The sequence below is a fragment of the Scyliorhinus torazame genome, chromosome 10, assembly GCF_047496885.1.
Source record: "Scyliorhinus torazame isolate Kashiwa2021f chromosome 10, sScyTor2.1, whole genome shotgun sequence".
In the NCBI taxonomy this organism is placed as follows: Eukaryota; Metazoa; Chordata; class Chondrichthyes; order Carcharhiniformes; family Scyliorhinidae; genus Scyliorhinus; species Scyliorhinus torazame.
This window is the reverse complement of record NC_092716.1, coordinates 178,713,313-178,726,276: the sequence shown is the minus strand read 5'-3', so window position 1 is coordinate 178,726,276 and position 12,964 is coordinate 178,713,313. Positions and strand designations below refer to the sequence as shown.

The window sequence follows — 12,964 nt, the reverse complement described above, 5'->3', positions numbered from 1 at the left end:
GTTTCTGGGGCCGGGGATGGCGGTTCGCCTTTTTTTCCTCTTGGGTTTAGCTGTCCGCCCCCCCGGTCTATCTCTCACTCTCATGCTTTGGCTACTTTCCCCTGATTTTTGGCTACCTGGCTATTCTTTCTCTACTAATGTTGTTCTCCCTCAGTTCTTCCCTCATAAACCTTTCATTTTCCAGCGTTTCTGGTATCTGATTTGTGTCCTCTTTTGCGAAGACAGAACCAAAGTATGTATTCAATTTCTCAGCCATTTCTTTGTCCCTTATTATGTATTCCCATTTCTGTTTGTAGGGGGCCTACAATCTCTTTACCAATCTCTTTCTCTTCACATCTCTATAGAAACTCTTCGTGTCAGTCTTTATGTTCCCTGCAAACTTCCTTTCGTACTGTACTTTCCCCTTCTTAATCAATCCCTCTGTCCTTTGATGAATTCTAAACTGCTCCTAATCCCCCAACCTATTATTTTTCTTGGCCAATCTGTATGCTTCTTCCTTGGATCGGATACTATTTCGAATTTCCTTTGTAAGCTATGTATTGGCTCTCTTACCCCCTTTGCTTTTGTGCCAGACAGGAATGAACAGTTGCTGTAGTCCCCCCATGTGTTTCTTAAATGTTTGCCATAGTCTAGTCAGCATGAACGGCATAACAACGAAGCCCGATCATACTCTGAACTGTTTTTCTTCATTCAATCAAGGGATGTGGACTTTGCATTCATTGCCTATCTCTGATTTGCCCTTGCGGACCACTGTAGTTCATGTGGTGTAGGTACATTCACAATGCTGTTAGGGAGGGATTTTGACCCAGCGAAAGTGAAGGAATTGCGACATATTTCCAAGTCAGAATGATGACTGGCTTGGAGGGAAACTTCAAGGTGCGATATTCTTATGTACCTGCTGCCTTGACCTTTTAGATGGTATTGGCCTTTGGTTTGGAAGGTGCTGTCTAAGGAGCCTTGGTGATTCCCTGAACGTTCTTGCAATCAGGATTAGCAATCCTTTTTTAAAATACATTTTAGAGTACCCAATTATTTTTTCCCAATTATGGGGCAATTTAGTGTGGTCAGTGCACCTAACTTGCATATCTGGGCACAGACCCGGGGAGAATGTGCACATAGATAATGACCGGGATCAAACCCGGGTCCTGAACGCCGTAGGCAGCAGGCTAAGCACTGCGCCACCGCGCTGCCGAAGGATTAACAATCCTGATAAATTTTTATTTACCCGTCATTCGTCAATTGCAGCACTCCTGTTATTGTCAGGCTGAGATCAGTTAACTCGCTGGAGACCAGGAATCGAACACCAGACCGAACGATATTCCTTTGTATAAAATAGGAAAAGTGAATTTAACCACTGAAATATTGGCTTTTTTAACATTCTGCTGAAGTAAAGTTTTCTCGCACTTTGATTCTCGGCATTCTCTGTATTTCACTGGTTGGTATCGATGTTTCATTTTGTAATACTTATGCTGCCTAACAAACATATCACCCATGTGCTGCTTATGTTTCTTTAAAAGTTGATTAGCCTTGCTCCCTGACATTCCTATGTAGTCCAATTAAACCAGATCACCTTGATTACAAGTTTGAATGCAAAGGTTGTTGCATTGTAGTAATGAATGATTGGTGTATGTGTGTTTTGTGTTAGTCCCAGAGCCATTTGGAGGAGCACTAATCATAGGCCAAGAGTCTATTACATACCACAATGGAGACAAATACCTCGCAATTGCACCACCAGCTATCAAGGTATGGAACATCAGTAGGACTCAACAATATTTCTGAGTGAAATAAAGGAAAACCATTGAAACTTTAATTTGTAATATGTACAGATTCCTCAGTCACTTGAACATGACTTGATTGATCATGTCTACTCTCTCGTTTCTAGTCTTATGCAGCATATTCCTTTGCAGTTCATTTAGATTTTTGCATATTAGGATACTGTTGGCAGGAAATAGGGCAGTGTTGCCGGCTGATTTATTTGGCAGTGTAAACAAAGAAAAGTATGGAAGCAATTATTTTTGCTACCTGTTCGAATGCATCCGCAAGTCTCACAGAGATTTGCGAAGTTGGGTCTTCACTATGTACTGCCCTTCTGTGGTCAACATAATGAAGAAAGACTAGATGCTTCAGAAATTGAACTGATGTGGAGGGTTATCCAGAGATAACAAGCTTCTCTTATGCATTGCTTATTTTAATTCTCCTGTCCTCATCCGCTGCAAAATAAAATCCTGGCTGGGTGATATTGCATGCCCTGCTAATGGGGAGATTTCCAAAGCTTTTTCATTCTGGATTGCTTCTCGGTTTACATCAATGGTAGTACTGTTGCTTCTGAGAGTTCAACCCTTGTAGGCAAAGATTGAACATGTAAACTAGGCTGATATTTCTGTGCACTATTTCTATGCTGCATTGTCTGAGATGCTTTTTTCTGGATAAAATAAGGGATGTTGAAGATAATCACCATTTATGATTCACCAACACCACTGAAATTGATTAATTGGTCATTATCTCATTGTGTTCATGAAAGTTTGTGCACAGATTGGCTGCCACATTTTCCTGCATAATAGTGCTGAGTTATTAATTGACTAAAACATTTTGGGACATTGAGCACAAGAAAGGTGCTATGTTAAATGCACATTTTGGTTTTTATATGTGGATAGGAGACTTTTTTGCTTAAAGGGTAATACAGTTAATAGCAAAAGCCATCAAAAACTTATTGAAATACTTCGGAGAATTGTGTCACAACAGTTATATTTCACCTGTGATGGAGACAGGTGTTGGAACGTTATTGCCTCAATGGTTTGGATTTTGCAGTCAGAAGTAAAGTAAGGGCACATGATGAGGAGGAATTGACCCTGTTTAGGGTGTCCGCCCACAGGCCTGCATCCAGCTCCCCACCTAGCTCCTCCTCCCATTTGTCCTTAAAAGAAAGCGTAGCCGATTAACAATCTCTGGTGAGAGCTTAAGCTGCCTTGATATGCAATTGGTTGTAGCTTTGTTTGATGAGGAGTCTCTTGAACTGCAGTGATGCCATCAAGCTGTGCAAGCAACCAATCAAATCCAAAAGTTATTGAGGACTGCTAACAAGGAAATGAAAAGCACTAATAATCAAATTACTTTTTAACAATTTTACATGGAGCAAAATAAAGATTGGGACATCATACTCGTGGGTTAGGGTAAAAGTTAAATATAAAAGAATCTTAAAAAGTTATTTAATTCTGATGGATTTAAAGACATTCCACAAGTATTTTAAAAAAAATTATTTTTTTATTCAAATTTGTGTCAAAAAACATAATTTTTGCATAACCGTACGCAACAATTAACAGAACAAAGAAAAAAAAATGTTAACCGTATGTACAAAGAATGGAACAATATAACGTGACGATTACCCCCCCCCCCCCCCCCCCCCCCGATGCTGCTGCTGTCCTAGAAAATCGAGGAACGGCTGCCACCTCCGAGAGACCCACTCAAGGCAAACTTTATTTTCTCGAGACTGAGAAACCCAGCCATGTAACTAACCCAGGCCTCTACACTCGGGGGCTTCGAGTCCCTCCACATTAAAAAGATCCGTCTCCAGGCTACCAGGGAGGCAAAGGCCAATACGTCGGCCTCTTTCGCTTCCTGATCTCCCGGATCGTCTGACACACCAAAGATCGCTACCTCTGGACTCGGCACCACCCGCGTGCCTAAGATCTTGGACATTGCCTTAGCAAATCCCTGCCAGAATCCCTTAAGAGCTGGGCATGCCCAGAACACATGGACATGATCTGCAGGGTTTCCTGCACACCTCACACATTTATCCTCAACCCCAAAGAGCTTGCTCATCCTGGTTGCCGTCATGTGTGCCCGGTGGAACACCTTAAACTGGATTAAGCTAAGCCTGGCACATGATGAGGAGGAATTGACCCTGTTTAGGGCGTCCGCCCACAGGCCCGCATCCAGCTCCCCACCTAGCTCCTCCTCCCATTTGTCCTTAAGCTCCTCCACTGGGGCTTCCTCTGCCTCCTGAAGTTCCCGGTAAATGTCCGAAACCTTCCCCTCCCCTACCCAGATGCCGGAGACCACACTATCCTGTATCCTGCGTGGGGGTAGCAGCGGAAATGATACCACCTGTTTTTTCAGAAAGGCGTGCACCTGAAGGTATCTGAAAGTGTTTCCAGGGGGTAAACTGAATTTCACCTCTAGCGTTTTCAGGCTGGGGAAGGTCCTGTCTATGAACAGGTCCCCCATCCTTTTAATGCCTGCCCTTTGCCAGCTTTGAAACACTTTGTCTATCCTACCCGTGACAAATCTGTGATTGTTGCGTATCGGGGTCCAGACTGAGGCTCCCTCCATTCCTCTTTGCCTTCTCCACTGACGCCAGATCTTTAATGCCGCCACCACCACCGGACTAGAGGAATAGCGGGCCGGCGAGAACGGCAGAGGTGCCATTGCAAGTGCCCCGAGGCTGGTACCTTTACTTGAGGCTGCCTCTAACCGCTCCCACGCCGACCCCTCCCCCAATACCCATTTCCTAATCATGGCTATGTTAGCTGCCCAATAGTAGCTGCAAAAGTTCGCCAGTGCCAGCCCCCCCCGACTGCGCTCCAGGTACAGTCTCTTTACTCACGGGGTCTTATTTGCCATAAGAATCCCAAGGTGATCTTGTTCACCCGCTTAAAGAAGGTCTTAGGGATGAAGATGGGAAGGCACTGGAAGACGAACAGAAATCTGGGGAGGACCATCATCTTAACGGTCTGCACCCTCCCCGCTAGAGATAGCGGGAGCATGTCCCACCTTTTGAAGTCCCCCTCCATCTGCTCTACCAGCCGAGATAGATGAAGCTTGTGGAGGGCTTCCCACTTTCGAGCCACCTATATCCCTAGGTACCGAAAGCTCTTCTCGACCAATTTCAGCGGAAGCTCTCCCAGTCCCTTTTCCTGCCCCTGAGCTTGGATCACGAACATCTCGCTTTTCTTCTCGTTTAGTTTGTACCCCGAGAAATTGCCAAAGTCCCTCAGAATCTACATGACCTCCCCCATCCCCTCTAGGGGATCCGAAATATACAAGAGCAGATCATCCGCATAAAGCGAGACCCGATACTCTTTCCCCCCCCCACCCCCGAACCAACCCCCGCCAGTTCTTTGAGGTCCGCAGCGCTATAGCCAGCGGCTGTATCGCAGGGGCGAATAATAACGGGGAGAGGGGGGGCACCCCTGCCTTGTCCCCTGGTGGAGCCTAAAGTATTCCGACCTCACCCTGTTCGTGCACACACTTGCCACTGGGGCCTGGTAGAGTAGCTGGACCCAATCAACCTCTCTAATCCGAACCTTCTTAGCGCTTCCCACAGGTACTCCCATTCCACCCGGTCAAAGGCTTTCTCCGCGTCCATTGTCGCCACCACTTCTGCCTCCCCTCCCTCTGAGGGCATCATGATGATGTTTAGGAGCCTCCGTACGTTGGAGTTCAATTGCCTGCCCTTGATGAAGCCTGCCTGATCCTCCCCTATCATCCCAGGGACACAGTCCTCAATCCTAGCAGCTAAGATCTTGGCCAGCAGTTTGGCATCTACATTCAGGAGCAATATCGGTCTATAAGATCCACACTAGTGGATCTTTCTCTCGTTTGAGGATGAGTGAAATCAAAGCCTGTGACATTGTTGGGGGGAGGGTCCCTCTCTCTTTGGCCTCATTGAAGGTCCTTAGCCGGAGTGGGCACAGCAGTTCCGAAAATTCCTTGTAGAATTCTACAGGATCGCCGTCCGGCCCTGGGGCTTTGCCCGACTGCATGTCCCCTAAACTCTACCATCTCCTCCAGCTCTATCGGGGTGACATTCCACAAGTATAATATATTTTCAGGACCAGACTAGGATCCACTCTGCTCACTCTACATGTGGCAAGGGTGAGAAAAGGCCTCCTAAAAACTAGTCTTCTGTCCTCAACTTGACTGAAAAAATGCATCCAGCAGGCTCATCTACTTGCGGTCAGAAAATCAAAATCACCTCCCGGAAACGCTGTCAGGTGTGCGGTCGAAGATATGGCTCCAGGATCAGGCTCATTAGCCATGCAAGGACCCACAGAACTCTTTACCAGTAACATGGAATTTCTTAGGTGGACAATCATACTCGTTAGCGAGTGATCACTGACGAAGAATGTGGAAGCTAAATATGAATATTAGAAAGTATTTCAATCTATTGGAGAGGTTTAAAGACATTCCACAAGTATAATATGTTTTCAGGGCCAGATAATTTGTTGAGCAGTAGTTATTATTCAGATTGTCATTATAAACCACATTACACCTCCTTGAGCAAGGCTTAACTTGATGATACGGCAGTAGAAAAGCTTTTGCCAAATCATTGGATTTCACATTGCTGGCTTTGTGGGAGGTCCACAATGCAGTTTGTGGCAGAACAAAACACACTGCAATTTCAGGATTCCCATGTGAATCTACACTTGCTAAATCCAAAAGTTGCAATGACAGTGAATGCTGATATTTTGCCATCAAATACTCCCAAGCTCCAAGCAAATGTAGTATTCGGAGTTTGGAAAAGAAAGACTTGGATTTGTATAGTTCTCTTCATGCCCACCGGACATCGCAAAGGGCATTAAAACCAATGATATACTTTAAAGCGTAGTCACTGTTCTAATCTAGGAAATGCAGCAGCCAAATTGCATACAGCAAACTCTCATTGCAATGTGATAATGACCATATAATCTATTGTTCTGATATTGATTAAGGGATAATTATCTGTCAGGGCAATGGGGATAATTTCCTTACCCTTCTTCAAAAATGGAGCCATGTGATATTTTATGTCCATTTTAGTGGCCAGATAGAATCACGGCCTAAATTCTCCGGGCAGCACGGCTGCGCACTGGTTAGCACTGCTGCATCAAGGCGCCAATGTTCCAGGTTCGTTCCCGGCTCTGGGTCACTGTCCGTGTGGAGTTTGCACATTCTCCCCAGGGTTTAGAGAACACCAAAGTATATCATGGAGTTCACCAGACCCACAACTGTTTATAGATTTTGGTTATGAGGAACTTAAGGGCCATCCCTTCAGGTGTTATTCAACAGCGGCATTAAGCACTTAATCAAAAACAAGGTTTATTCTTTGAATTCAGTTAACATTTCTATAAACACACACAGTAAGCATTTTATCAACTACAAACATAAATACCCCACACAGCTACAGTTTTTTTTCTCTCTCTCTCTCTCCATATATAATGTATATATTTATATATAAAACCCTTAATAACATCCCTTTCACCTATTTTAATTTGATACCAACATCCAATAAACTTAAAAAAAAACTTTTAACCAAAACAGTAGGTTTGAATTCTTTACAGAAAACAGTTATCACTTTTAAATTATCAAGTGACCTGGACACCTTTTAACATGCAGAGAGAGAGAAGAGAAGCCATCCTCGTCTGAATCCAGCTTCCAACTGTGTAAACTGAAAATAAAACTCAGAGCCACAGCCAGCGCCCAGCTTAAAACGAAAGTAAAAGCCAGAGCCACAGCCCAATTCACCCGCACAATGACATCACTGAAGCCATTTGATAAACACACATTTCTTAAAGGGACACTCCCATGACAGTGGGTTTCGCCCCCACAGCCGAAAAGATGTGCAGGGTAGGTGGGATTGGCCACGCTAAATTGCCCCTTAATTGGAAAAAATGAATTGGGTACTCTATTTATAAAAAAATAAATGAATTTTCATCTGAAAGATGGTGCCTCAGGCAATACAACATTCCTGTAGTACTGCACCCGCAGTTTTAATCTTTACGAAAAGTAATCACTTCATAGGGAATACATTTGGTTGGGATAAACTGCTTAAATACATACTAATGAATTATTTCCGAGTGTGAATAAACTGTGATCATTGATATGGATTACATAGATGCTTGTTAGTCTTGCAGAAGAGAATATCTGTGCATTACATTAAATGAATGGTGTGAGGTTGGTGCTGAGGGGTGCAAAATCAAAGACAAACTAATGGTTAACAAAATCACATGGTTGAACAGGAACCAAATGCAAAAATGTATAAGATTGCAAAAATAAGGAGTTGTATTGATCTTGTTGGCAACAGAAAAGTTTGTTATTGAACCACTCGGCCTCATTAACTTTATTGTAAGGGATTTTTAAATTTTTGGTGCGATCATTTTGTAAAGATCTATTGATTGTCATGAAATTAGGGCTGGCCCAAGGTATAAAAGTCGCAAACTATACCATGAATTTGGATTCAAAGGTTTAATTAACTCCTGTATTGACAAAACATCATAGCTTTACACTATTTTCTTTAACTTGGTGAAGTGCCTATTCAGTTATAAGTGGAAATGATTTACTGTTGGAAAATCTCTGGATTGTTATGGTCTTCAAGTATTATTTTGAATGTGAATAAGCTCCTAATTGTCTTTTTGTTTCTCCTTCCTGTCAGCAAAGCACGATTGTTTGCCATAATCGTGTGGATCCCAATGGTTCCCGGTACTTGCTGGGAGATATGGAAGGTCGTCTTTTTATGTTGTTATTGGAGAGGGAAGAACAAATGGATGGGAACGTCACTGTCAAAGACCTCCGTGTAGAACTGTTAGGAGAGGTCAGCACTGTAACGTAACCTCTTGACTAAATTTGTGTTGGCGTGTGACAATCTGTCTGACATAATAGCTGAAGATATTAGCAATTTAACATGCTCATATTACATTACTTTGCCATTATAGCAAACAATTAGTGCATTTAAAATAAATGAGTTCACACTACATTAAAAGCGCATGAAGATAGTGTATAAACATTGTATGCATTCTTCTGCCAAAAGAAAATCAGTAGATCATGTTCTTACACTAATTATTTTAACATACTGCAATGGCAGAATTTCTTTTGCCATTGACTGCAGCTATAGGTAACTATGGACCCAGATTTCATGGTGGCTGTTGCACTCATCATTAACTTTATGGGTTTGTTATGCTGCAGCATGCTAAACCTTTCATCTTTCTGGGTAGTTCTCAAGAGCATTATATGCATTTAGAATTAACAACTTAGATCATATAATGAGCTATAAACAAGATATTGATCTCATACTATTATGTTAAATCTCACTTGTCCTTAGACATCTATTGCCGAATGCTTGACCTATTTGGACAATGGAGTTGTATTTGTTGGATCTCGTCTTGGCGACTCTCAGCTTGTTAAGGTACGTAATTTAATCATAATAGCTCTTTGCCTGCTACAGTTGCATAAGTTTTATATGTATGTTGTCATATTAACGTGGCATAGCATGTTACTGGACTAATAATTGTTGCATTGAGTGGATGGGCGCACGGTAGCACAGTGGTTAGCACTTTTGTTTCACAGTGCAGGGACCCGGGTTTGATTTCTGGCTTGGGTCACTGTGTGCGGAGTCTGCACACTCACCCAGTGTCTGCGTGGGTTTCCTCCGGGTGCTCTGGTTTCCTCCCACAAGTCCCGAAAGATGTGCTGTTCGGTAAATTGGACATTTTGAATTGTCACTCGGTGTACTTGAACAGGCACTGTGGTGTGGCGACTCGGGGATTTTCACAGTAACGTCATTGCATTGTTAATGTAAGCCGACTTGTGATACTAGTAAAGATTATTATTATTATATTTCAATCTCAGGAGTTTGTGGCCTTTCATCTTTATATTCTCCCTGTTCAGAAGAAACTTGTGAGATATCCCCTCTCCACTATCCGGGAATTATGAGACATTGGGTGAGGGTGTGGGTGGAGGAGCATTATGTGATCAGTAAAATTACATTTCATTGATATAAAAACGTATTGTTGATATTTTTCTACATCTGAGTTGTCATGTGCAACATTCTGTTCCCCTGATAGGTATTTTGTTATTTCTGATCTCTTGACGTTTCCTCCTGAGTACACTGGCTCTTATGCCTCTTGCGCTGAGACATGTGTGACACTGAGACTGGACAATTGACCCTCTTTTATTTTCTTCCTGTGAATGGACTGTTCTTCGGTCTTTTCCATCTGCTGATGGGCCAATTGAAATTGGAGACAATGGTGTGGAATTCAAACATTTCAGTTACTAACTTGGTGCGATGAAATGTTTTGCAACATGATTTATGGAGCACTATGGTTCAAGGGAGCTTGTTTTGCAAGGGATTTAAATATATTCAGCTGATTTGTAGAAAACCTATTGTCATGGACTATGTGGAAAAGTACTGAAACATAAGATTTTTGAGGTCACAAAAACAGTAATTTCCTCCACCTTAACTAAGTACAATTCAGAAGTACAAACTGTTTACTTGGGATACTTGCTAAGTGTCACAAACATGAAAATTGAAGTGGCATAAAACATCTTGGCTAAAAATATTCTATTTAAAAATCTGTAGTGTCTTTATTGCAGCTAAACGTGGATAGCAATGAGCAGGGATCCTATGTTGCTGGCATGGAAACCTTCACCAATTTGGGCCCTATTGTGGACATGTGTGTAGTAGATCTGGAAAGACAAGGACAGGGCCAGGTAAGGTGGAGCATTTCAACCTACTATTCTATGATTGGCTGTTTTGTCTTTGAGGGTGAGGTGAGCTGATCTTCCATTTTCACATTGTAGTGCAATTGTTAATTTTTTTTTACAGGGAGTGTCCGTTATTGTAAAGAGTCTGCCAGTATGATCGTGCCTATTGGTTCAGTAATTTCATAAGCTTAAGGACATGGGATATGGCAGGGTATTCGGTCAGAGAAGCTGAAAGCTGTCCTATCATTTCTTTGTTGGCTATTTGGTTGGATCTCTAGCTTTGGTGGCAAAGCCAATGCTGATGTGTTGCTATCCTTTTTGTATAGCCTGTATTGTCTTTGTGTTGTGTTTTTTTTTTGTTTATTTGCCAATCACAATCAGCCTTGGGAAGATAGTTTGCTACGCTGCTCTGTGTTTTTTTTTCTGATATTTGATTCCTCAGCTGGAGTCTGAGAGTGTACTGCTGTTAAATATTATCAGTGAGCTAGTTGACGTAATTTGGAAAGAACACAAGTGGGTCATGTGACAGCAGTGGGTGGAGCAACAATTGACGACCTCATCCTTCGGCCAGAGAGGAGAAAGTTAAGTATTCAAGGAAACTGCAAAGGAAGACGTGCTTATGTTGTGGAAATTGTAAGGTGCTTGCTACTCAAATGTTAAATGTTTGAGAGAAAGCCAGCCTACGTTTCTAACCCATGCAAACCAACATGGACATTGAATTAGGACTTGTGAAGTCCTTCATGGTCAAATTACTTACTAGTTACTGTCTAGGCTCAACTACAAGAGTGAGCACTTTCAGATATAGGAATGCAGCAAATATCCAAGGGACTGCACCGTGGCAAAGGTGAAGAAGAGAGAGAATTACAAACATATTTTCACTCTTTCAAGATTTGCTAACCAGTAAAAGAAAAGACAAAGTCTTGCAATTTCAAATTTTGAGCAGTGAAAATGCACTTGGTGAAAACACCTTTTGGTTAGCAGGGATGTTGTAGGATTGCTGTATGTGTTTGTGACTGATCATGTGATCTTTCTCAATAAAGCTGGTAACTTGTTCAGGAGCATTTAAAGAAGGTTCTTTGAGAATAATTCGGAATGGAATTGGGATCCATGAGCATGCGAGCATCGATCTTCCTGGTATTAAGGGTATGTATTCAAAATCGACCAAGTAAAAGGTGCCAGCTTTTACTGTGATTGAGCACATTTTATAAACATTCAGTGACATATAAAGATTTTATTCTAGGGCAGCACAGTAGCGCAGTGGATTAGCCCTGCTGCCTCACTGCGCCGAGGTCCCAGGTTCGATCCCGGCTCTGGGTCACTGTCCGTGTGGAGTTTGCACATTCTCCCATGTGTTTGCATGGGTCTCGCCCCCACAACCCAAAAGATGTGCAGGCTAGGTAGATTGGCCACGCTAAATTGCCCGTTAATTGGGAAAAATGAATTGGGTACATTAAATTAATTAAAAAAAAAAAAAAGATTTTATTCAGGTGTTTCATAGTTTTAAAATACTTTTGATTCAGTCTTACTTGCTTTGCTACTCCCTATACCCATCTAAAATGTTGGCTTCTACGTTCTGCCTCTCGTCTTAATTAGCTTTGTGATTCTAATTCTATTCAAGCTAGGAATGTAACAGCAGCTCTTAGATTTTCTTTCTTTGGAAGGTGCAGACCCTGATTGGGTTGTGGCTGCACATGCCTGTGATCACTTGTTTAGAAAATCATTTATGTGAACAATTCATCAGTCTGGATCAGAAACTTTGATTGTTTCTTTCCATTACTAAATGTTTTGATCCAATCATTTTGGCCCAATTGCTGCTTGCGATCAGCTCATTCTGGCAGATTGCAAAAAGCTGGTGCAATCTTTTCCTTTGTTGGGGGTAGTACCACAATATGTGATGTACTTGCCTGAACTGCTTGCAGGGGGGTTTGATTAAATAGAAAATCTGTCGGCACCTAATTAGCTTGAGTGATCAGCTGGTGAAATACTGTTAAAAAGATTTTGCAATGTGCATCCTCAAAGTTAGATAACTTGCAATGTTGTTTTAATTCCTGCAACCAGTTGTAAATTTATCCCTTGCTGAGGCTCTCGCTTGAAGAATGGGCACTCAATGATATCAGAGTGAACTGTGCACCAACTAGGCAATAACTAGAGAAAGGGAGATAATTAGGAAAAGTGAATTTGTACCCTCTTGTTTTCCTGACTGCATAATTTTGACAATTTAACTTTTTTGATGCTGGGAATCACGAGTGCTGCCTTACTGGAAGTGCTAATTGTTCGATTAGATGCGGAGTCAAAGTTTGGTCTGCCTGTTTTGGTTATTCAGTAGACATTGAAGATCCAGTAGCATGTTTTCAAGATGATCCAAGAGTTCCCTTGTGTGGTCTACATGCTTGACTCAGCCAGTTGCATCAAAAAAACAGATTAAGCTGTGTGCAAATTGAATGCTCCGTTTGCTATTTTAAATATATTTTTTGACACAAATATAATTTTTTTCCCCTTTATTTCCTGA

General features: G+C 42.1%; 1 protein-coding gene across 1 annotated transcript in view; it reads left to right on the top strand.

Moving 5' to 3' along the window:
• The window catches only part of ddb1 (damage-specific DNA binding protein 1), a 118,458-nt gene that overhangs the window by 24,320 nt on the left and 81,174 nt on the right, over nt 1–12,964 (top strand). Inside the window, exons 6-10 of the mRNA XM_072518998.1 lie at nt 1,646–1,743; nt 8,408–8,566; nt 9,074–9,157; nt 10,345–10,461; nt 11,496–11,598. Of these exons, the coding sequence (XP_072375099.1) occupies nt 1,646–1,743; nt 8,408–8,566; nt 9,074–9,157; nt 10,345–10,461; nt 11,496–11,598 (561 nt within the window). The remainder of the gene's footprint in view (nt 1–1,645; nt 1,744–8,407; nt 8,567–9,073; nt 9,158–10,344; nt 10,462–11,495; nt 11,599–12,964) is intronic.